Source organism: Trachurus japonicus, chromosome 9 (assembly GCF_045865225.1).
Source record: "Trachurus japonicus isolate A0001 chromosome 9, Traja_1.0".
In the NCBI taxonomy this organism is placed as follows: Eukaryota; Metazoa; Chordata; class Actinopteri; order Carangiformes; family Carangidae; genus Trachurus; species Trachurus japonicus.
The window spans coordinates 5,998,506-6,022,303 of NC_140915.1; the positions used below are offsets into that span (position 1 = coordinate 5,998,506).

The window sequence follows — 23,798 nt, forward strand, 5'->3', positions numbered from 1 at the left end:
CTTGGTTGGGCTCTGCAAGGACCCACAATGCTCCCTGAGGATTTCCTTGCCACCTCAGGTTGTTCTTCCACTGTAGCTGGAAGATTAGAAGTCCAGTCTTTGTTTCTTTCCTGTACATCCCCTGAGGCAGACCTTTATCGTGCGGTTGAAAAGCTGTGGAAAGTGGATGTATTGCCTTATCAAAGTGAGAAAGTCGTTACTCGCTCCAAACAGGACCAGGAAGCACTAGCCCAACTGGACAGCCGCACCATGAGAGTGGAGATCAATGGAGTTAGTCGCTATGCAACCCCCCTAATCCACAAACCAAAGGCCCCCGAACTCCAAGCTACAAAGGGATCAGTCCTGCCTGCCCTCCGACGCACGGAACGGAAGCTGTCAAAGAATCCAGAGCAAGCAGGTATTTACAATAATGAAATAAACAAGTTGCTGGAGGCCGGTTATGTGAAGAAACTCAGCCCTCAAGAAGTGGTCCAGAACAGTGAGTCATCTTGGTACATACCACACCACCTTGTGGAGCACAACGGCAAACAGCGCCTAGTGTTCAACTGCTCGTACCAATACCAAGGGCAGTGCCTAAATGATTGTCTTCTTCCTGGTCCAGTTCTGGGCCCTTCCTTGATGGGTGTTCTGTTGCGTTTCCGTCAGCATCCTGTTGCCATCTCTGGTGACATTAAAGGCATGTTTCACCAAGTCAGATTGCTGGCGGAGGACAGACCCCTTCTCCGTTTCATATGGCGAGACATGCAACGTGAGGACCCTGTGGAGGTTTACGAGTGGCAAGTTTTGCCATTCGGGACCACATGTAGTCCATGTTGCGCTACATATGCCCTCCAGCGACATGTGAAGGATGGAGGAGAGGAAGACATTGAAACATCAGTCCTTCAATCATTCTATGTAGACAATTGTCTGCAGAGTTTCCCCACCGAAGGGCAGGCCAGACGTCTCCTTGACCGTCTCCGAGCACTGCTTGCTTCCGGTGGCTTTGAGATCCGGCAATGGATCAGTAACCTCCCTTCTGTGGTTCAGCACCTCCCCAAAGAAGCCCGATCAGAGAGCACTGAAATGTGGCTCATTCAAGACCGTACTGACCCCTGGGAAGGAGCCCTGGGTCTAATATGGTATTGCTCGTCAGACACGTTGGGATACAAGCACAGACCCGTAAGTTACCAGTCCCTTACCCTCCGGAATGTGTACAGGATACTGGCCACGCAATATGACCCCCTAGGGTTCATCATCCCATTCACAACCCGAGCAAAAGTTCTTCTGCAGAAACTGTGGTCAAAGGAGCGGGACTGGGACGACCCCTGCCTTCCTGATGCCTTCGTGAAGGCCTGGACCTTATGGGAGGAGGAGCTTCCCCAGTTGTCCCGGATCAGACTCCCACGGTGTTATGGACTCACAGAGGCCCAAGATCCTTCAATGACGAGAGAATTGCATGTGTTCTGTGATGCGTCTGAGGCAGCATACGGCTCTGTTGCCTATTTAAGGACAGTGGACTCCAACGGGCAGATTAATGTTTCGTTTGTTATGGCGCGTTCGAGAGTGGCACCAAGACGACAGATCACCATACCCCGCCTCGAGCTGTGTGCTGCTCTCACTGGCGCCCAACTAGCAAGGATGCTAAAAACCGAGCTGACTCTCCCTCTCCTCCGTATAGTGATGTGGACAGACTCCACCACCGTTCTAACCTGGCTGCAATCAGAGTCCTGTCAGTACAAGATCTTCGTAGCTCATCGGATCACAGAGATCCTGGAAAATACTGCTGCTTCAGACTGGAGGTATACAGATTCAGCCAGTAACCCCGCCGACGACATTACCAGGGGTAAAACCCTCACAGAACTCGCTGCACCCCACCGATGGGAACAGGGCCCTCCTTTCCTGTACCTACCCCCATATCAGTGGCCTTTAAACCCCTCCTCATCTTCCACTGAAGCAGCCACAGAATTGAGAAAGTCTGCATTTTGTGGTGTTGCTCATGTACTGCCCCCTAGTGTTCCCTCAAACCTACTGCAGTTCCAGTGCTGGGAGGACTTGGTGGCTGGTACCTCTCAGCACCTCTCTCCAGCCCTGGCGCCAAATTCTCAGCCCCCTGAGAGACCCTATGTGGAAACTCTTCTCCTCCAGCATGCACAAAAGGAGAGTTTCCCAGAAGAATATGCTTTGCTACAGACCAACAAACCCCTTCCAAAGCAAAGTCCCCTGAATAACTTGGCCCCTGAGTTTGATCTCACCACAAATCTAATCAGAGTAGGAGGGCGGCTGCGAAAGAGTGAGGATCTGGACTACAGTAACATGCACCCTGTGGTCTTGGATCCAAAAAACTATATCACACAGCTGCTGATCAAGGATTATGACCGACGACTGCACCACCCTGGCCCAGAGAGAGTTCTTGCAAGCCTAAGGAGGAATTACTGGATCTTACGAGGGAGGCAAGCAATAAGGAAATGTCAACATTCATGCATTGACTGTAGGAAATGGAAAGCCAAACCCCTGATCCCTCGGATGGCTGACTTGCCACCATCTCGCCTGCGGCTTTACAAGCCCCCTTTCTGGTCTACTGGGATGGACTGCTTTGGCCCCTTCCTCATCAAAGTTGGCCGCCGGCGAGAGAAAAGATGGGGATCCTCTTCAAATGTCTCACTACACGTTGTATCCACATTGATCTCCTCTCAGGCCTGGACACGGACAGTTTCCTCATGTCTTTCCGCCGCTTTGTGGCACGGCGTGGAACCCCTTTCGAGGTGCATTCGGACCACGGCACTAACTTTGTAGGAGGCGCGAGAGAGTTGCAGAGAGCCTTTGACCAACTGACCCCTGCCCTCCAGGCTCAATTGGCCAAATACAAAGTTCGCTTCCTGAGGAACCCACCACACGCCCCTCACTTCGGAGGAACCTGGGAAAGAGAGGTGAGAGCAATCAAATCTGCTTTACGTGTGACCCTGGGTGATCAAGTTGTGACGGAGGAAGTGTTGAACACCGTACTCATAGAGGTGGAGGAGATCTTGAACTCCAAGCCCCTTGGATACCTGTCATCTGATGTGTCTGATCCTGATCCAGTCACTCCCAACCTCCTCCTCATGGGGCGGCTTGAAGCAGCCCTTCCTCAAGCCATATACGCCCATCCTGACCTTCTTGGAACAAGAAGATGGCGTCACAGTCAGGTACTTGCCGATCAGTTCTGGGCGAGCTTTCTCAAACACTATCTACCAACCCTCCAACCACGACAAAAATGGACTGGGGAGAACCCAAATCTCGTGGTGGATACTGTGATCATGGTCGTGGACCCAAACCTACCCCGTGCCTCCTGGCCGATTGGCAAAGTTCAGAAGATCCTCCCCAGCTCGGATGGAAGAGTCAGAGTGGCCGAGATAGTGGTAAAAGGAAAGACCTATGTACGTCCAGTCAGCCGACTGGTGGCCCTCCTGGAATGCGAAGATGATCCAGACCCCCCTTCCACATGAGGATTTTCCCCACAGTCAAATATGATCCACATATTTAAGGGGCGGCTGTAGAAAATCCCCATCTCCTTCCACCTCCCTCCTTCTGCCTCAACTCCTGCTATCCCCCCTCCTTCCCCTGACATCACTGGAGGGCGGAGCTCGGAAGGTGATTTAGGCAGGTAGCTCACCTGTTGCAAGCCCTTTCTGCTCTGGGGAACAAAGGAGCTGCTGCCTAGTCCTCCTCCTCCCCAACTCCCTGATTGTTTGAGCTGCGTGATTGATGTAAGTTTTTCAGTTAAGTCCCACACACTCTTTGTTTATGTTATAGTTAATTCAACCGTATTGTTGCTACCTTGTTTACCATTTATTAAGCTTGAGTTAGGTTAACCAAGATTGAATACTTGTATATCTGAGTTTTGTGGGCTAATCTTTTCTGTTCTTCCATTCTCCTCCTTTTCATCAGCATTAACCAGCCAAACAATAAACTAGATGAATTGGACCTTCTGCGTTTGTGCCCTTGTTTCACATCACCACTCACTGCGTTGATCACCCATAATCCGGAACCAGCCTCACCCCACACCCAGTCATATTTTACAACTTCTGACTCTAATATGTCAACAAAATAAAACAAGAATTTTGAAAGTGTCTTTATCCATTGTTCAGATTTCGGTTCTGTAAATGTATGCAAATTAGCGCATATTTCATCAGATATTGCCTCATTTACATATTTAAACATAACTTTTGACAAAACTTGTAATACAAAAAATATTTGTCTTAATGTGAGTGATAAACTTGGGAGGTTTCATGGTGATATCTGTTAGTTAAAATGTTTTACCCTATTCACCTGTAGTCTCTCCCATAAAGTTTGTGTCGTTGAGTTGAGCCCTCTGAGCCACCATCTGACAGGACAGAGCTAAGAGACGCTGTAACACTGTTATTCAACCAGTGTCACGTTTAAAGTGTGTGTGTGTGTGTGTGTGTGTGTGTGTGTGTGTGTGTGTGTGTAGGAAGAACACCAGTCCACGGCGTCATGTTATTTTATACTAGTTGACTACTTATCCCTATTTTCTTATATCCAATGAAAATTGAACAGTAAAATCTTGTAAGACATTACAAGATTTCTTAAAAACAACATAATTTTATTCAATCCTACTGTTTTCAGAGTAACACAGGCCTAATGAAAAGACAGAGCATTTATCATGGATGTGGGATGTAAAAAAAAAATGTTTTAAGTGGATTTAGTGGATTTTCTTCCATAAAAGACATCAAAATATATATTATAAATGATTTGGTAAAGGTTTATTTCAACCAGTTATTCTTTCTTAAAATTGATCTTTCTCTTGCCTCTCAAAAATAGAGGAGGACCAACCTCCTCTGACTCTATGGACCAGCCTCACTGGTGTAGCATGTGGGTGGCAGGTTGTGTGTTTTACAGTGTTGAAGTGCTTCAACTTCAGCTTTTTTTTTAAAGCATCCTGAGCGCTCAGCGGGGGGAGGAGGGGTGGGGGTGGGGGGGTTCCTCCTGTAAAAACCAAACAAAAGCATCTTGAAGGGGTTGAACAGAAGCAGGCTCCACGTCGTAGCACAGTAGCTGCAGCCGCTCGGCTCTGGTTGGTCGGTCTGAGCTCTGAGCCTCCGACCACAGAGATAATGAGACGGCCTCGTTATGAGGTCACAGCTCTAATTACAGCTCGCCCTGAACAGACAGAGAGAGAGGACGACGCCTCAAGGGAGAGAGTGATCAGAGACATAAACTTCACATCGATCAACAAACTCCACTGTTTCTCTCCTCCTTCCTTCCTTCCTTCCTTCCTTCCTTCCTTCCTTCATTTACAGGGTATCCGCGGGGTCTTAAAAAGTCTAAAAAAGTAAAAATTTTAGGCCTTAAAATGTCTTAAATTCGTTGAATTATTATATTCAAGTCTTCAATAATTTTAGACAGGTCTTAAATTTTCTTATGCCCCTCATGGGTGAGTATCTCACTCGGATTTGACCCTAAAAAAATACATGTGCGAACCAGGAAAATATTTTACAGGCGTGCTCCTTGGGAAAAATGTTATGGTAGAGCCCTTGCTACTGCAAATACTCAATAAAATACTCCTGTGACACTTCATTGTGCTTTATTGAATGTATTTTCAACTAAGCCTAACACGCAACTTATATATTGCAATCAATTTCTAATTTTGTACGTTTCTTTTGTACGTTTTTTATTTGTCATGATAGGTCTTAAATTTCATCCATAATGGCCTTAAAAAGGTCTTTAAAAGTCTTAAATTTGAGCTGGTGAAACCTGCAGAAACCCTGATTTAGTATCAGCTCTTTTGGAGATCATTGATCCACCAGTCTGTTTATCTTCTCCATTATGGTGCGTTCAAAGACCCTGCGACATCTGATAAAATGTCTAAAATTCTAGGAGGTCTGAACAATTACAAAATAAAAACCTCAGTGAGTTTCTGTTCATCTGTCTGGTCCACTCTTCTTCTCTCCCTGACAGACAGGTGCTGAGTCAGTCCTCCTTCATCGTCTTCTTCCTCAAAAACTTATATTGTGAAGTTTAAAGTGATGGTTCAACATTTTGTCAAATTGGCCCATTGCCATAATCCCTATAGTCATAGCAGTAGGTTTGTTACCTTTAATCGTCGGTGCAAGCTATTTTTAGAACGGTGGAGCAGAGCCGTGAGCTGCTCAGAGCTACGCTACGGAGGCTCATGGGATTTCTTGGTTTCCCTCATCAAACTCATCAAATACACAATCCAACAACTCCACAACGCTCTGGTGGACAAGTTGTGAGCTGCACATTCACCACGCTATGAGATAATAACACAACGTTACCAGACAGAGTTGTTTTAGAGGGAAATACATGCAAAACTGCTGATGTACGTTGCCTTCAGGGACAGTTTTTCATCAACAGTCTCTGCATTTCCCTCTAAAACAACTCTGTGTGGTAACGTTGTGTTATTATCTCATAGCGTGGTGAATGTGCAGCTCACAACTTGTCCACCAGAGCGTTTGTTTGTTTGTTTGCGAGTTGTTGGATTGTGTATTTGATGAGTTTGATGAGGGAAACCAAGAAATCCCATAATGAGCCTCCGTAGCGTAGCTCTGAGCAGCTCACGGCTCTGCTCCGCCGTTCTAAAAATAGCTTGCACCGACGATTAAAGGTAACAAACCTACTGCTATGACTATAGGGATTATGGCAATGGGCCAATTTGACAAAATGTTGAACTATTTTTATTATTATTCATTGAGATCATTTCCCACCTGGTTGTTGACCTGCTGACCCTGAGTGAGTCACATTAAACGAAGGTCAAAGGTCAAATCATTATGTGACTATATAACGTTACTTACTGCTTCTTATCTAACTCCACTTTCTCCCTCCCACTCTCTCTCTCTCTCTCTCTCCCTCCCTCCCTCTCTGTCTCCCTCTCTCCCTCCCTCTCTCTCTGCAGCAGTAGTTGAGCTCACACACACTCTTGTGGACTCGTCAGTGAGCAGCGGCGGTGTGTGTGTGTGTGTGTGAGGAGTGTGTTAATTAATGTGAAGATGAAGGAGTTCTCCTCCGACGCGTTGTTTCTCTCCGTCGCGCATCTCTGTTTGTGTCTGTGTAGTTTTCTGGACGAGGCGCGCGCTCAGGACGCGGCCGGTACCGGTGCCGGTGCCGGTGACTCTGTCGGTGACGCGCTGCTCCGCGGGTTGACATGGCAACACAACGGGCAGGTTTTCAGCATCCTGAGCCGCGGGGCGCAGTACCGGCCGTCCGGCAGGAGGCAGACCGGGTCCCCGAGCCGCGGCGGGTCTCCGGTGGTCGTGGTCAGCAGCAGTAACGGTAACAGTAACGGTAACGGTAACGGTAACAGTAACGGTAACGGTAGCAGTAACAGTAACGACACCGCGTCTCGCAGCTCCCCGCGCGCCCCGGCATCCAGCGGCACCGCGCAATTACGCGCCGTGATGCGCCAGCGGCAGCGCGAGTCCGGCGGTGACGTCAGTGTCGGTGCCCCGGTGAGGCGCGAGGACATGATGGTCGGTGATGACCCGTACGACCCGTACAAAGCCTCCAACTACTACCCGTACTACAACTACTACAACTCCTACCACAGACCCAGACCCCGGACCCCGCAGCGCCACGGCTACGGGACCAGCTACCACCAGAACGGTACGGAGGCGAAGAGCAGTATCTGCAGTTTGTCTTTTCTTTTTTTTTCTTTGACCAATCAAAAGTGTGGCATATTCTCTTCAATCTGGTAGGATTTGATATTGTTACTGCTAAAATTACTAAAGTTTTGGGGTTTTTATTTTGCTGTCCATCAAAAAAAAAAGCACTATGAAACCAAGGCAAAGTGCAGTATCTCATTTACTCTATGATTCCATTGGAGTAAAACCAAGGCAAAGTGAAGTATCTGTAGCTAATACCAAGCCAAAGTGCAGTATCTGCACCAAAACCAAGGCAAAAGTGCAGTATATCTGCCATAAAACGGTCAAAATTGGTCAGAAAGACAAACTGCAAAAATACATTTAATTCAGTCCACCTTTATCTAATCAGTTATAGACTTGCTAGTTGTTCATAATTTGATGCTTAAACCTGACAATGAAAAACACAAAAAGCTGTTTTTCTCAGTTTGGCATTTTTACAGATACTGCACTTTGCCTTAGGGCAGCCCACCTGTCTGACCCCTGACCCTCTGATTGGCTGTTAGACTGTGACGTCATCAATTAGACAAAACTTTAAAAATATTTCATGGTAGAGATGAAGTTATGAAGTATTTTGAAACTCCTGTTCTGATTGACTTTTAATTGGCTCAATAATTGGCTCAATTGTTTGCTTGGGTCCCCTTTATAAACAGTTTCTGCTTCTTTGCGGTTCCCTTTCATGTACATCTGTTTGCAACTGCTCATCTCTAACACATTTTCTTTCTAAGCACATGAATAAAATATCTGAAATATCAATGTCCCTGTAGCTCCGCCCCTCAGCCAGAAAGTGACATCACATGGTCTGGTTTCTATATATTCAAACTCATGCTGCAAATGTTTTGATGGATCTATTTTATTTGTTTTACTTATATTTAGGCTACATAAACCATAATATAAAACCATGTTTGTATGTAAAACCTCTGTTGGGATCTGGATCTGAGGGTCCAGGTTTTCTCTGGATCTGGACTCATTGAGCTGTTGGATTGAAAAGAAGCTGCTGATGTCACAGTGATGGACAGGTGCAGGAGGTGTTTCCTTTTGTATCGTAAAATGTGAGAAAAACCATGTGCAACATCTGGGGCAAAGAAATTCATTTCATGTAGTTCATGAAATTAATATTCAAACTCAGTAAATTGCTGATATCATACCACAGGTTGTTTATGCTCACAAAATACTGGGCCAAAAACAAAAAGACTGGACCCAAGACTAAAAACAAGATCTAAAACTAAAGACTGGACCCGAGATAAAAGACTGGACTACAGACTAAAGACTGGAGTCATGACAAAAGACTGGACCCAAGACCAAAGACTTGAACTTGAGACAAAAACCTGGACTAACGACTAAAGACTAGAGACTGGACCTGAGATAAAAGACTGACAGGACTCGAGGCTAAAGACTGGCCACAAGATAAACGACTGGACCCGAGATAAAAGACTTGAACTTGAGACAAAAACCTGGACTCACAACTAAAGCCTACACCAAAGACTGGATCTGAGATAAAAGACTGACAGGAGGACCCAAGGCTAAAGACTGGAGTCTGGACTCAAGATAAAGGACTGGACCTGAGATAAAATACTGGCCCAAGACTTAAAACTGGGCCCAAGACTCGAGACCCAAGTCATGAAAAAAGACTGGACCTGAGACTAAAGAGTGGACCTAAAACTAAAGACTTGACCCAAGATAAAAGACTGGACTCAAGACCAAAGACTTGAACTTGAGACAAAAACCTGGACTCAAGACAAACGTTGGTTGGTTCTGGTTTTCTGGAGATTGAATGAAACTGTAATAGCGAGAGTCAGTCAGGGAGGGTCCAACAACAGCGTTTCTGATCCAAGACCCTTTAGAGACTTCATCTGGTCTTGGATGGTCCAGACTCTGACACAACAACTCAGTTTCAAAGGATCTGGAATCAGTTGGTTGTTCCTGAGCCTCTGGACCAGGAGGGGGCAGCAGAGCCATGTCCAAACATAATCCAGTTCAAAAAGAAATACAAAGAAATTATTTTCAGTATGTACAGAAATGAGGGTGTCTGACAACCACAAGGTGCTTATTATTATTATTTATTTGGGTATTATTTACCCACTTAGTTTATTTGTTGCTCTGTTCGTGTTACTTTCAGTTTGTCTTTGTATGTATGAATGTGTTTGTATATGTTTTTATATGTATATGACTATATAGAGAGATAAAGATTAGTAATCATGTGTTAGAATAAATCTATATGTATATAAATATATATTAGAATAAATCCAGTTAAATAACTCATAAAGTTATTTATTGTATAGACTATAATGACTAGATAACTTGATAGATAATTTATGAATAAGGGGTGGGAGTAAATAAGTTTTAATTCTTCCCACTCCTTTTCGGATATGAAAAAAAAAATCAAATTATCTTTATTTTCAATTTATTTTATTTTTTTGTTCACATGTTGTCTTTGCAAAGTTTTTATTTGTTATGTCTGTCCATTTCTGTATTATGTTTTATTTCTTTTAACATGTCTGAAATAAACTTAAACTAAACTAAACTAAACTAAAGAAAGCTCCAGACCTTCAGACCTTCAGATCTTCAGACCCATCACAGCTGTTGGAGTTGCAGTCGACTTCCTTCATCATCAGACTGAAGGTCTCCAGGTCCAAACGTCCTCAGTCTGAGCTGCTGAGGTTTGGACACTGGACAAGGACAGAGACTAATCCCTTCCCTCCAGAGACTAATGGACCTCCTCCCCTCCCTCTGTGTCCTCGTTGCAGGTCTCCCTGACCTGGTCCCGGACCCCTACTACATCCAGATCGCCACCTACATCCAGCGGCTGCCCATGTACAACCTGCGCTGTGCAGCCGAGGAGAACTGTCTGGCCTCGTAAGAACATTAACACCTGCAGCTTCTCTTCCCTCACACTTTAATGTTTTATAAACTCAGCAGCAACACAAACCTCTCAGAAACCAAGTCCCACTCAGACCATCAATCATCCTCAACCCAACCAGTTATTACACAGCTGTGATGTTTCCATGGCACAGCGCTCCACAGTGTCCATGACACTTCATCCACAGCTTTTAAAGAGACAAATGAATGTAATGAAGTGTAAATAGTGAACTGTTATCCTGGCTGGTTAATAAAATGCAAACAATTCACAACATCAGACACGTAAACAAACATTAACACCAGATAAATGTAGGTCAGATTAATGATGAATGAAGACTTCTTTATCACTGTTCATATTTGTGACTTTTTTCCAGCTCATTTATAAATTAAAAAAAAAAAATTGTATGTTCAGTAGGCCTATTTGTTGGGATGACCTCCACCTGCAGCACCATCAACACCCACCAGGTGGCAGCAGGAAGTCAATGATTAGAGATTGATGACTTCCGACCTGATTTAAATCAGTGTTTGAGTCAGAGTTTATATGAAGACTGCAAAAAAACAAAAACACAAAAAACAAATATCATGTTTTAGTCTGCAGTGTACTTATTGATTACTGTTTATTCTATTTTTCCCCCTTTTACAATACATTCTATAAAATAACATGAACATAGGGTGTTTTCTGTTATAGTAGTACAATGAAATAAATAATTAATCAAGTACATCTTGATATAGACAGAAAAAAAAGCAAAGACGAGAACAAAAGAAGGATATTTCAGTGAAATATACCTTTTCCATTGTTTTCAGATGCCTTTAAATTCACATTGCTGAAGCCTCATTGAATGATTGATTCCTTCCATTACAAATATATTGTAAATTACATCAACCATTCATCTATAGATGGGATGTCTGGCTTAAGCCATTTAGCTTATTTTGCTGCTAAAGTCAGTATTCCTGTTTATTCACAACATAAATATTAATTTTATTCTGGTTCTCCTGCAGCTCTGCAGCTCATTCCCACGACTACGACACCAGGGTTCTGCTGAGGTTTCCTCAGAGAGTGAAGAACCAGGGAACGGCCGACTTCCTGCCCAGTAAACCTCGCTACGCCTGGGAGTGGCACAGCTGCCACAAGTAGGTGTCAGCCAGGTGACAAGGTAATGAATAGATTAGTGTGTTAGCTGATGATCTGATGGTGTCTCTCTCTCTCTCTCTCTCTCAGTCACTTCCACAGCATGGACGAGTTCAGTCTGTACGAGCTGCTGGACTACCAGACCCAGAGCCAGGTCGCCGAGGGCCACAAGGCCAGTTTCTGTCTGGAGGACACGTCCTGTGACCCGGGATACTACCGCCGCTTCGCCTGCACCTCACACACTCAGGTACAAACACCGCTGTACGTCTTCTACAACAGAAACTTTGTTACGGGTCAGTCTGTGGATATGAAGCTTTAAGAAACCAGAAACAGGGAAGGGAACAAGGACATGAGGACAGAAGGAGCTAGGATGGTGGACAGTTAGGAAGCAAGGAAGGAATGTTTCAATATGGTTTTTCAGTGTTAAAGCGATTCTGTGTTAAAAATCAAATGTAAGGCAGACAAAAGGACATTTACCAGGGTTAGACTTCAGGTTTAGTTAGAAAAAAATATTTTTTCTATTAAGGAGGGAAACATGTCCAAAATTTGCAAGATGATGACAGAAGACTTTTCATCTTGAAGAAAAATATGCAATTTATTAAAAACATTATAAAAAAAATTATATATATATAAAAAAATCCTCATTTTGAGTGTTTTTCTTGTCTTCAACTTCATTTTTCTTTTTTCCTTTTTACCTACAATGGCCCTAATGTCATATTAATGTGTAAGATATTATGATAATGATGTAGCTACATGTACTTTTGTGACTCTATGAAAGTACTTTGTATATTTAACTGTAATGATTTAAAATAAATGTGTTACAGAGACATGATGGGATACAGTACAAAGTAAAATATAATGGCTTCAACTGAAAATTGTGTGTGTGTTTGTGTGTGTAGGGTTTGAGTCCTGGTTGCTACGACACCTACAACGCTGACATCGACTGTCAGTGGATCGACATCACCGACGTCTCACCTGGAAAATACATCCTCAAGGTTTGAGACGGTTGAAATGAGACAAATGTAGTAAATTTATATAGTAAATTAAATTTATAGAGCATCACATGAGTTCATCCGCCTGAGGAAATAGTCCATCACAGATCCATTAGCCTGTTTGAACTGAGAGAAGCTGCAGGATTGTGAACTGCACCTTTAACAGATACAGTGTGTACAGTGTGTAATAGTGTGTGTGTGTGTGTGTGTGTGTGTGTCAGGTGACGGTGAACCCCCGGCAGCAGGTCCCAGAGTCCAACTTCAACAACAACGTGGTCCGCTGTGACGTCCAGTACACCGGCAACGCCGCGCACGTGTCGGGCTGCACCATGACGTCGTAAGTCACTTCCTGTTTACGTCTTCACCTCCATCATGTTTACACTTTATTGTTATTTTCAAATGTCTCCATCTATCATTGTATGGAGTTACTTTTGTGTCAAATCAATCCAAACAAAACCTCTTCAATGTCAAACAAAAATCAATCAATCAAAGACCCAGTAGCCAATGGGGACACAGCCCTGATAAAGCCCGCCCACCTGAGAGGTTTGTGTCAGAACTGCAAGCAAAAACTCAGTAGTTCAGGCAAAATAGCGTTTTCCGACAGACTAATTGTAACAGAATGTTTTTCACCATACATCATTTCTATGAGGTGTCCAGAACAACATACTAAAAGTCCTAAGAAATCCTAGTTGGGGAAATATGTTTAATTCTAATCAATCCAAGACGCAAGCAAGCAAGCAGCAAAAACAGGGGCCAAATAACTAACACATTCATGTCCATTCAGTAAGTTAACCTATGCATACACACAATTAGTTCTATTTTTGGGTCCAAAATGAGCTAGATTGCCTGGACTACATGGAACGTCAAGGAGAGAACTGTAAATAAAAACAGATATACTAGGCTATCCCAATAATTAAGGACCAATATATTTGTAAGTTGTTTTCAAGTTATACATTTTGCTTTCGAGATTAGAGTTTTTTGCTTTAGTGAGTTTTTTCTCTCTTAAATAAAGTTTTATTCTTAATTTTGTTTGACACTGAAGAGTTTTGTTTGGATTGATTTGATACAAAAGTGATTCCATACACTGGTCAACACTTTCTATCAGTGATCAACGGTGTTGTTTGTTTCTGCAGCTACTGAGACGAACTGTCCAACATGAGGACGAGCAGACGGGTGGAGACAGGCCGAGCTGCTCAGGAGTGAATATTAAACTCACTCTTTGTTACATGTGACTCTAAATATTCAGTTATATTCAGATTAAAGCAGAAAAAAAAATCATCATTAAAACTCATAAAAATACATGAATTAATGAAGCTGAAGTATTCAATGAAGTGTTTTTATAATTACTAAGGTTTATAATGGATGGACAGTGTGTATGTGGGTGAGGGGGTGGGGTGTGTGTGTGTTATGTATCAGATGTAGAAAATGAAATCAATGAATAAAATAAAAAGTGACTGAACTGGATTCTGTACAGCTCTGACTCTTTATATGGAAACTAAACAGCTGAGGTTACTTATTTATTAGTATTTTTGATTTGGGAGATTGACTTTGTTATATTTCTAATATTTATTTACTCATTTTGACCCAGAGTCTCTTTAATACAGAAAATCACTTCATCCCATAATCATTTTATTGCTAATGGAAACTTCTCTTCATGTTTCTTTGTCAGAGTTTATATAAAGTTTTCATTTTCAGAAGTTTCACGTCGTCTCTGTTCAGACCTGACTTTTCCTGTCAGGAGAAGATCTTTGACTTTTCTTTAAACTTTGTCCTCAAACTGAATCCAATGTGTGTATGGGTGAGTGTGTGTGATGGTTGGATTCTTCCACCAAGTTTAAGTTAACATAAACATGGTCAAATTCTCCTTTCAGAGTAAAACCCTTGCATAAAGGTCAGAGTTGTCTATGCTGAAAAACTGAGTGACCTTTGACTTTTTGGATATTAAATATCACTACTTAATCATTTTTGATCGACAGCGGTAAAGTGTCCTCTTTGTTTGCAGCGGCGGTGTAACTATGGTGAGACCAAACCAACACCCTCACTTTGGCTGACATTGATAAGGAAAATACAAGAGATCAAATAACTTTTTATTACAATTAAATCAATACTTTTTTTTTTACATTATAAAAAAAAAACATACATACAACACAACAATAGCTACATATCTGACATCATTTGACATTTTAGAGGACACAGAGCTGTCCTTGCATTGTAGAGCAATCGCCCCGGCCTTAAGACTGTAGTACAAAGACCAGGCCTGTGTGTGGCGCTGTAACACTGCCACACACAAAAACAGAGATGAAGCAGTGCACCATATTCAAAATTCAATTTTCAAGCTAGTGTTGGGAAAAGCAGTTCCTTAGAAAGTACTGAGTACTTTTGTTTTAACCTCTACTGTATTATGGCCCTATTTATTATAAGTGTAATATTGTAATGTATTTTGTATTTTTATAATGTTGACGACGTGTGCTGCTGCCCTCTTGGCCAGGTCACCCCTTGAAAATGAGATCTCGATCTCAACGGGTCTTTTACCTGGTTAAATAATGGCTAAATAAAACTAAATAAATAAACTGAATCACTAGGGTTTGTTTACTGTGTGTATACGTTCACAGAATGTGCTACATAGACGTTCATGAGCGTTCACTCAATCTGTTCCTTTGACCGAAATAATGTTGACTGATACAACACTACTCCAGACATAAGTGGATTAAATGTTGACTGGGAGTCGTGTCAGAGCAAATATGACGATGATGATGATTTAACGGGCGAGATTGAGTGTATAGGGACCAACAGTAGTCCACCGTTGTTGTTGAGCTAGTCTTGTTATAGTGTCCTAACACTACATTCAGCAGTGTGGCTCTGGTTAGAGAGGCTGGGGCTATGACATCATCGTCTTCATATCCGTTTTGGGTGTTTGCACAAAAACTCTGGGGCGGCGTTTTCAGATTTACCCACTGAACCTTCATCCGTGTGGACGGCCTCTCAGTTTAGTGAATCTCAGTGTCAGGTCGCAGTGCATCACTGCTACTGCTGTGAGTGTTTGTGTCTGGATCATCTGTCACTGTAAACAACACAAATATAAACATCCATTTAGTTGTCACCAATAAAGAAGAAAGTGCACAAATGTATTTTTAGTTTGAGACCGAAAGAAGGAGGAAGAGGAGAAAAGTGAAAAAGGGAGATCTGCCAGTTGAGTCTGTGTGCTGGGCCTGGGGGGTCGAGCACTGGTCAGTGTGGTCACTGCCTGCCAGTGGCCGCTGAAACTTGTGCTGCCAGTTGGACTCGGACGTGTGTTGTCAGTGCCTGGACTCTATGCTGGACGCGGAAAGTTGCTGCGTAGCGTATAACTGGAGCAGAATGGGTGAGTTGTTTTCGTCTCTTTTCAATAGAAACCAGGCTAAGCTAACAGATGTTTGATGCCTCGTATTATGGGCTGGGACCCTGTTTGTACTGTTGATGACGTTTGGTGCTGTTCTGAGCCTTATTTGTGGCTATGAGTGGCGTTTTGATCGGTTGCACGTGGAGAAATAGACTGCGCTGTTTGTTATGGTGTGGTCATTGCTAAAGTTGCTACAACTAGAGAAGCTAGCGGTTAGCAGACTTCATCTCTCGCGTGGGGGGGGTCTAACTCGGTGTCACGGTGTTGTCAGAATCTCTTCTGACATTTTTCTTTGCATCCAAGACACTTGTTTCTCATAACAAAAAACATTACAAATGTAACACAATATAACGCCAGACATAAACAAAACCATTAGAAAATATAACAAAATATAACACAAGACAAACATCACACATGTGACGTGCTATACCTAACATCAAAGTGGCTGCAGTGCTTCCAAGTCCCTACACTAAGCTATTAGGCGCGTTTCCACTGCAGGAACCTCCCCCACAGGGCCATTTACAGGAACTTTTATGGGGGCCAAAGCTCCCGGGTGGGGCTCGAGGTTAACCCGGCACTGATTGGCTAAAGCTAGAGCAGCTCTGACGCTACCAGAAAGCACCAAAACAACCGGCATTTTTAAAAGGGGGAGCAGAAGGAGAGCATTAGCCTAGCAGACACCGCTGTAAACAACAAGAAAACAGCAGGAAGATGTACACAAATGGACCGACGATGAGGTGCAGACATTGATTGTAGTCTACGGCACCGAGGAGATTCAGAGGGGGTTTGAGTCATCGCGGCGAAATGAAAATATCAGCGCACCTCGACACACTGGGGATCCATCACACCGCAAAACAATGCCGTGAAAAGTTAAAAAAAAAAAAAACTCAAGCAGGATTACAATCAGCCGCCATGTGCACAAACACACAAACCAGAAACGCGGCTACCGCCTCAGCTCCTTCCATCCTTCTCCGTTGTTGTTATGAATTTTGTGCATGTGCTTGTGACCTGCCTGGGTGACGTCACGGTCGAAACTGTCGCACAGCGATTAAGCGGCGATCGAAACTCATGACGTCGTCGCGGGGTCCTACTCTGCAGTGGAAACACGGCCACTGAGAGGGCCAAGTGAGAGGACGGTTCCTGTAGAAGTTCCTACCCCCTCCCTTTACCAGGAACTCCTGCAGTGGAAACACGGCTATTCAGTGCGCCAACGAACCCAACTGATTCAACATTTTAACAGACTGAGGAATAAAATAGTTCCTCAGTCTATTTAATCTAGCCATAGCGACTCTATATCTCCTGTTGGATGGCAGCAACTGGTATTCTACAAATAAAACATGTGTCGGTCGGACAAAATATTGTCTGCCAGGGACAGCATTTGTCTCGTATGCAGCTCTAAAAATTGCCTGAAGTGTTTGGCCTACAATCTTTGAGCAGATGCTTAGCAGTCTCCCCAGTGCAGCTTTAAGTTGCACTGAGAGACAACCCTGGGCACTCTAACATTGGTTACTGTAGGAGTTGTATATGTCTGGTTAACCTCGACCCTTATGACGGAATATCCCTTTAACCACTGAGCATGACCAAATTGAACACAATTTTAACCCCCTTTTAATCCAGACTTAATCCTAATTTAGGATTAAAGAATGACTCTAAATGATTGTAAAATGTCTTACCAAGTAGGATGTCTCCCCCTGTAAAGAACAGAAATACAGATTTATTCAGTCATTGCCACTGAAGTGTTTAATGCAGAATTAACGCATTGGTGTTTAAAGAGGAACTATGCAGGATTTCTGGCGTGGCTATGCTATATTTTTACTTTAATTAAAAAGCTCCGGAGTAATTGTAATTGTTAACTACATGACTTGTGACTTGTTACAACCTTGCAACATCAGTGTAAGTAACTCGGTCGCCGCCCCGGTGTCCCAGCTCTCGTCTCTGTTGCACCGCAACACAAACGCGCTCTGTAACCCGTAGTCTTTTGTTCATGATGGTTAAACACACACGTCGTAACATCGTATATGTTATGTAACGTTTTCCCCGCTCCATTTATAGATTTTTTGCCAGCTTCGTTGTAAACAAATGCACATGGGCGAGAGCAGCGTAACCAAAACAGAGGAAAAGTGAGCGGACTTACATAGTTCCCCTTTAAATGCGTTCATCAAATCCTGCAGTTAAACTCAGATGTGATTAAACAGCAGAACAGTTCTGACTCACAGTCGGGTAGTGGAAAGTCATCAAGGATGCTGCTGGGCTCTGGTTCCTCTTCCACTGTAAAGACCATAGGAAAGGCATACTTATTTCATTCATTGGCATTTTACCCAACTAAAACTGTTCAGCTTCAGATCTGATCAGACAGCAGAATAGTTAGTTCAGTTAAACTCACGGTCGGGTCGTAAAAGATCTTCAATGGACTTCCAGACCCTCTTTCCTGTGACGTATGAACACAAATGATCAGGATTACTCTGAATCTGAACACTGTTCAAACACCAGTCTTGATCCTCAAGAGCAGCTGTAAATGACTACAAAATGTCTTACCAAACGGGATGTCACCTTCCCCTGTAAAGAGCATAAATACACAGATTTATTCAGTCCTTACAACAGAATAAGAAAGCAACTAGATGCATAATTAATTCACTGGTGTTGCAATTGGTTTATTAAATAACAGAATTAAAACTGTGTAACTTCAGATGTGGTCAAACATCAAACAGTTTTAACTCACCATCAGGTTGCAAAGAGTCATCCGAGCTGCTGGTGGTGTCAGGATCATCTTTCTCTGTAAAGAGCAGAAACACACAGATTTACTCAGTCACTACAACTAAAGAAGAAGGAACACAGATGTATTTTTAATCCAAAATTTAATTGGTCATATTATGCAATAATGATTTAGTCTGTACACATTTTAATCTTAAAGACAAAATCTAAATTAATATGACATCTCTCACCACTCAGTGTGCACCATGTGGGTTGTAGAACACCGTTCACTGTACAGGACAGAAATATACATGACCACTTTCTACCACTTAGAAATTGAACTGTGAACCTCTGATACAAAATGAGGAAGTGAGAAAAGCATGAGTGTCTCTTTTTTTAAAAATCAAATCAAATCACAATCCAACGTTTCCACAATTTTTACTGTAGAAACAATAAAATTTCATTTCACTTCACTTAACTTATTTCTAAGAAGTTCAACTAATATTGCTTCAGCTACAATAAGAGGATTTTCAACATTTCCTTCTGCTTTTTGAACTGCTTTTAGGCCTTTTATAGCTCTTCATTTCTTAGTTTCAGTTATTTTTTTCAGCAGCGAAGGCATTCACCTTTAAATATTAAAACATTGTCATTTTCTCCAGTACAGTAATACACTGGCACAGTAATTGTGACTCAGTTCAGTTAAACTCACCATGAAGCAGTGAAGGTCCAACCCTGGGTTGAATGTTGAAGTTTTCTCGTGTGTTGTGGAAACAAATGTGTTTTAAATCCAAAACTGTTGGGTTAGGGAGAGAGTGGTTATTTCAATATCACTTATAATTTCATCCCAATGACTTAATCTGGATTTAAATTAATGCAAAATCTATTACCTCTCTGTGTGATCCATATGGGTGGTGGAGGAGCTTTCACTGTAAAGGAAGAGAAAGATGAGAGATGTTATAGATGTAGCCTACAGTCTATGTACACACCGAACACAACAGTTTTAGTTCAGTTACACTCACAGGGGAGTGGTGGAAGTTCATAGCTGCTTTTCCTGATGTTTCCAGGAAGTTGTCCTGTACAAAGCTTTGCTGCTTTCTTGAAGGCAAACACTGCGAAGAAGATAAACACACAGCTTTATTTAGCCATTACCACAGTTCAACCTGTAACTTCAGATGTGATCAAACAGTTCTGACTCAGTTCAGTGAAACTCACCATGAAGCAGTGAAGGTCCAACCCCGGATTGAATGTTGATGTTTTCTCCTGTGTGTACAAAATCACATGACCTTAATGTATGATTTCATACAAAAAATGATTTCCAATCTAAATATAATCCTAAAGAATAGAACAAAATGAAATTGACATCCCTTACCGATCAGAGCGAGCCTTGTTGCTTTCTTTATAGAAAACACTGTAAAGAAGATAAAGTTTTATTACCACAGTTCAACCTGTAACTTCAGATGTGATTTAACAGCAGAACTTCAGTTCAGTTAAACTCACTGTCAGCTCATGAGGAGTCAACATGGATTGGAGGCTGATGTTGTTCCCTGTTTGCTGTGAAAATAAATGTGTTTAGTCCACGACTGTACAAATGATCATTAGCATATGAGATTACCTTTATTCATTATTTAATGTAGAAAAATTACTATGATCTGAACACATCAGAATATTAAAGCAGAAGTAAGCGATATATTTGTGTTAATATAAGTCTTAAATAGTTATATCTTCCGACAGCAATCACTTACATAGAGTGTTTGGACTGAAACACGGGTCTGTCAGTCACTCTGCTCTGCTCTGAGCCCAGGAGAAAACATTTATCGTATCCTACAGTTTTTATCCAATGAGGAGAGAGAACGGCATGCAGGGCTGTGTGTGCAGCCAAGGGACGCCGTGAATGTGGTGACGTAGGGACGAGGACTGTGATGGTGCGTTCAAGGCAACCCGTAACTCGTGTTTTTCCGACCTGTGAAGTCGTACCAGTTCGATCTGGTACGAGTTCACGGGTCAGAAGTTACGAGTGGCCGTTATAGTGACTTTCACAGGTAAAACAGGTCGGAAAAACACGAGTGGGTTGCCTGGAACGCTACAAAGTCGTAAGTTGTGACTTGAAGCTGTAATTTACGATTTCAAAAGCCTGCCTGGAATGCAGCATTAGCCAAAACGACCGGATCGCTTACTTCTGCTTTAAATAGTGAGATTGACAAACTCACTGCCTCATGAACTGCCCCCTCTGCCCCTCCACTGATACTGCTGCTGCTGCTGCTATTGCTGTGCACTCTGTTGTCTTTGTTGTTTTGTTTCCTTATGAGAAACAAAACAAAACCACAGGTACTTTATGTTCGTAAAAAAAAAAAATCTAAAACAATTTCAATGAAGATGTTGTCACTTCCACTTCCTGATGATTCAGTTCACACTCAAACTTGGAGATGAACTGCAGCATCCAGTCTCCAACATAAGGTAACACTTTACACACTATTAAGCATTAATAAATACTGAATTCTTCATTTATAACGCATGAATACTTATCGGTATAGTTTATAAATACAGTTAGTGCTTATCAATGATGAGTAAAACATTGTTTTAAACAAACTACATACTAATGAGTATTCATGTGTTGTAAATGGCAAAGCAAGGGAATTTTATTTCTATAGCCCTTTTTTACAGTTTGTAACAACATCCTCTGTCCTTAGACCCTCACATCCACTGAGGAAAAACTCCAAGGAAAACCTTTTTAACGGGGTAAAATTGGAGAGAGGATGAATTCAGTATTTAAAACTTAGTGTGTACTTATTATAAAGTGTTAACCAACATAACTCTTTGCTCTTCACAGTGGAGCACTGACACATATCATTGAAAGTCAATAAAATGTTGGTTGTGGTTGATGGTAATAAACCTATAGCCACACAGTGATAGGCCTCTGTTATTAGATCAAAACAAAGATGGCGGACAGTTACTGCAAAAACAAGGAAACAAAGGTGCCAACTAACTTACAATAAACATTAAAAAACAGTTTCTAAAGTAAAAACATATCAAAGGAGTTAATGATGTTTTCTAAAAGCTGTCAGTCTCCTGTTCAGTCCAACACACTGGTTCATCTAACGTCTCAGTAAAGACACAAACAACCTGAACCTGAACTACACACAGCCGAGGGTTATCAATATATCAATATTCAATAAATGATGTAAATCTATAACTGTTGAATAATTACAGTAACTCTATGAAACATCCAGGACACAAACAGAAGGTATTCACTCACTGTAACTACGTCTTTACATCTGTTTTTGTTGAGTTTACTCACCAGATATAAACTGCGTCACCACAGGCACCGACCGAGGCTCAGAAGTGAAAGTGAAGTGGAGACTGGACAGGAAGCAGCCTGACGCTGGAGGTCTGCAACCAGACCCTCTTGCATTCTTTTCTATTGTGTTTATTATAAACAGCGTCCAGGATGTTTCACTACTGCCTCCTACTGGGGAGAAATAACTCCTACAGACTTCTCCTCACTCCTCCACTCATGTTCTTCAGTCACTTCCTGCTCTCTTTATTCTCTTTACAGTAATATTTATTCATGTTCTACAGTTTGTTGTTTCTGCCTCCATCGCTCATCCCTGTCTGGATGTTTCTCTTCAGTCTGCTGATGAATGTCTCCTCTTCCCTGTGTTCTGGATTATGTATATAAGTCTTCCCTTCTTCTCTTGATCCCTGTTGTGTTTCCACCTTTTATTGATTTCTCTCTAAATCCTGCAGACTGCTTGATGTGTCGTGTGTCTGATCTGAGGTCGTACATGACAGATAAACCTTACAGTATATTTCCTGTTCCTGGATCCCATGAACCACCTGTGAAGATCTCTGTTCCATAGATTCATGAAATCACTCCCCAGCTCTACTCCTCCCCCCCCCCCCCCCCCTTCATGTCTATTTTCAGTAATTCTGAATCCACCATCACTTCCAGCCTGGATCCTGAAGCTTTAACAGCTGGAACAAACTCAGCTTCATGGACTCCAGACTTCCTTCCTGCTCTGTGTCCCAACCAACCACAGTTCAGGTCCTTTTCTAACTCTGTTTCCCAGCAGAGCTGAAGTTCACACTGAGGTTTATCCAATAGTGTGTTGCCTGACTTCTCCACTAATGTGAACAGTGTTGTTGTTGTTTTATTTTCAACATGTGATTTCAATCCCTGTTAATCAAAGTTGTGTTAACTTTCCGAGTTTATGTTTTTAATCTTCAACAACAGATTTTATTACAGTTTCTCTTCAAACAACAGAAAACTGAGTGTTCAGATGAGTGGCAGCTGATGTGTTTTGCATAATGTACAGTAGTATAGAGCCAGAAATGTGGCGACTGGGTCCACACAGAGGTGCTTCATGAAGTTTGATGTCAAGTTGTTTATTTGAGTAGTGTGAGGTTTTTGGCCTGTCCCTCACTGTTGTTGTTGTTGTTGTTGTTGTTGTTGTTGTTGTTGTTCAATTTGTAAAATGTTGGCAAAATGTTAAAATGTTCACATTTACATATTGTTTTAAAGCAGAAGTAAGCGGAATATTTGTGTTAATATAAGTCTTAAATAGTTCTATCTTCCAACAGCAATCACTTACATAGAGTGTTTGGACCGAAACACGGGTCTGTCAGTCACTCTGCTCTGAGCCGAGGAGAAAACTTTCCTTGTATCCTACAACCTTTATCCAATGAGGAGAGAGAATGGCATAAAGGGGCGGTCCTCTCTGTGTGTGCAGCCAAGGGATGCGCGTGAATGTGGTGACGTAGGGACGAGGACGGGGACTGCTAACTCCATCGGCTGACAAGAAGTTAGCCAAAACCACCGGATCGCTTACTTCTGCTTTAAGTATGATTTTATTGTAAAACAGTGTTTTTGGTAATAATATATAGCCTATTAATTATTATAAATATTTACCAGTTTATCGGTGTCCCCTGATTTTATGTCAACCCTGTTACCCTAACCAAAAAATCCTAGAAAAACAATGGTACATCCCAGATTTTACATGATTGACAGGAGTTTGCATCATCTCTTACCCAGGATGCTAACAGGTTAGTGACGGGAGCGTACCTATGTTCCCCACATAGGACCTTTTTTAAAAAAATTTTTAAAAAGGACCTATGTTCCC

General features: G+C 42.3%; 1 protein-coding gene and 2 long non-coding RNA genes across 3 annotated transcripts; 1 reads left to right on the forward strand and 2 right to left on the reverse strand.

Annotated features, from left to right (window-relative positions):
- The first annotated feature begins 6,950 nt into the window (after positions 1-6,950).
- lox (lysyl oxidase) lies at positions 6,951-14,007 on the forward strand. The gene is made up of 7 exons (XM_085785789.1): positions 6,951-7,596; positions 10,379-10,487; positions 11,490-11,621; positions 11,710-11,866; positions 12,519-12,614; positions 12,833-12,945; positions 13,745-14,007. Exons 1-7 carry the CDS (start codon positions 6,984-6,986, stop codon positions 13,749-13,751), a joined length of 1,227 nt encoding a protein of 408 aa, XP_085641915.1. The 5' UTR covers positions 6,951-6,983; the 3' UTR covers positions 13,752-14,007.
- A 1,648-nt stretch (positions 14,008-15,655) lies between these two features.
- Positions 15,656-18,419, reverse strand: LOC146980809 (uncharacterized). The gene is made up of 4 exons (XR_015036628.1): positions 18,374-18,419; positions 18,205-18,258; positions 17,664-17,681; positions 15,656-15,672 (listed from the first exon to the last, which is right to left on the reverse strand). It is a non-coding gene; the product is annotated as an uncharacterized LOC146980809 (long non-coding RNA).
- Positions 18,420-18,704: 285 nt separating this feature from the next.
- On the reverse strand, positions 18,705-19,459 carry LOC146980810 (uncharacterized). Its single transcript, XR_015036666.1, has 3 exons — positions 19,391-19,459; positions 18,936-18,971; positions 18,705-18,757 (listed from the first exon to the last, which is right to left on the reverse strand). It is a non-coding gene; the product is annotated as an uncharacterized LOC146980810 (long non-coding RNA).
- Between the last annotated feature and the right edge of the window lie 4,339 nt (positions 19,460-23,798).

Bases quoted from the DNA above. Each gene is read 5' to 3' on its own strand.
- lox (XM_085785789.1), top strand. From the start codon at position 6,984: ATGAAGGAGTTCTCCTCCGACGCGTTGTTTCTCTCCGTCGCGCATCTC. The intron at 11,622-11,709 runs GTAGGTGTCAGC...TCTCTCTCTCAG, and splicing joins GAGTGGCACAGCTGCCACAA to TCACTTCCACAGCATGGACG. The intron at 12,615-12,832 runs GTTTGAGACGGT...TGTGTGTGTCAG, and splicing joins CTGGAAAATACATCCTCAAG to GTGACGGTGAACCCCCGGCA.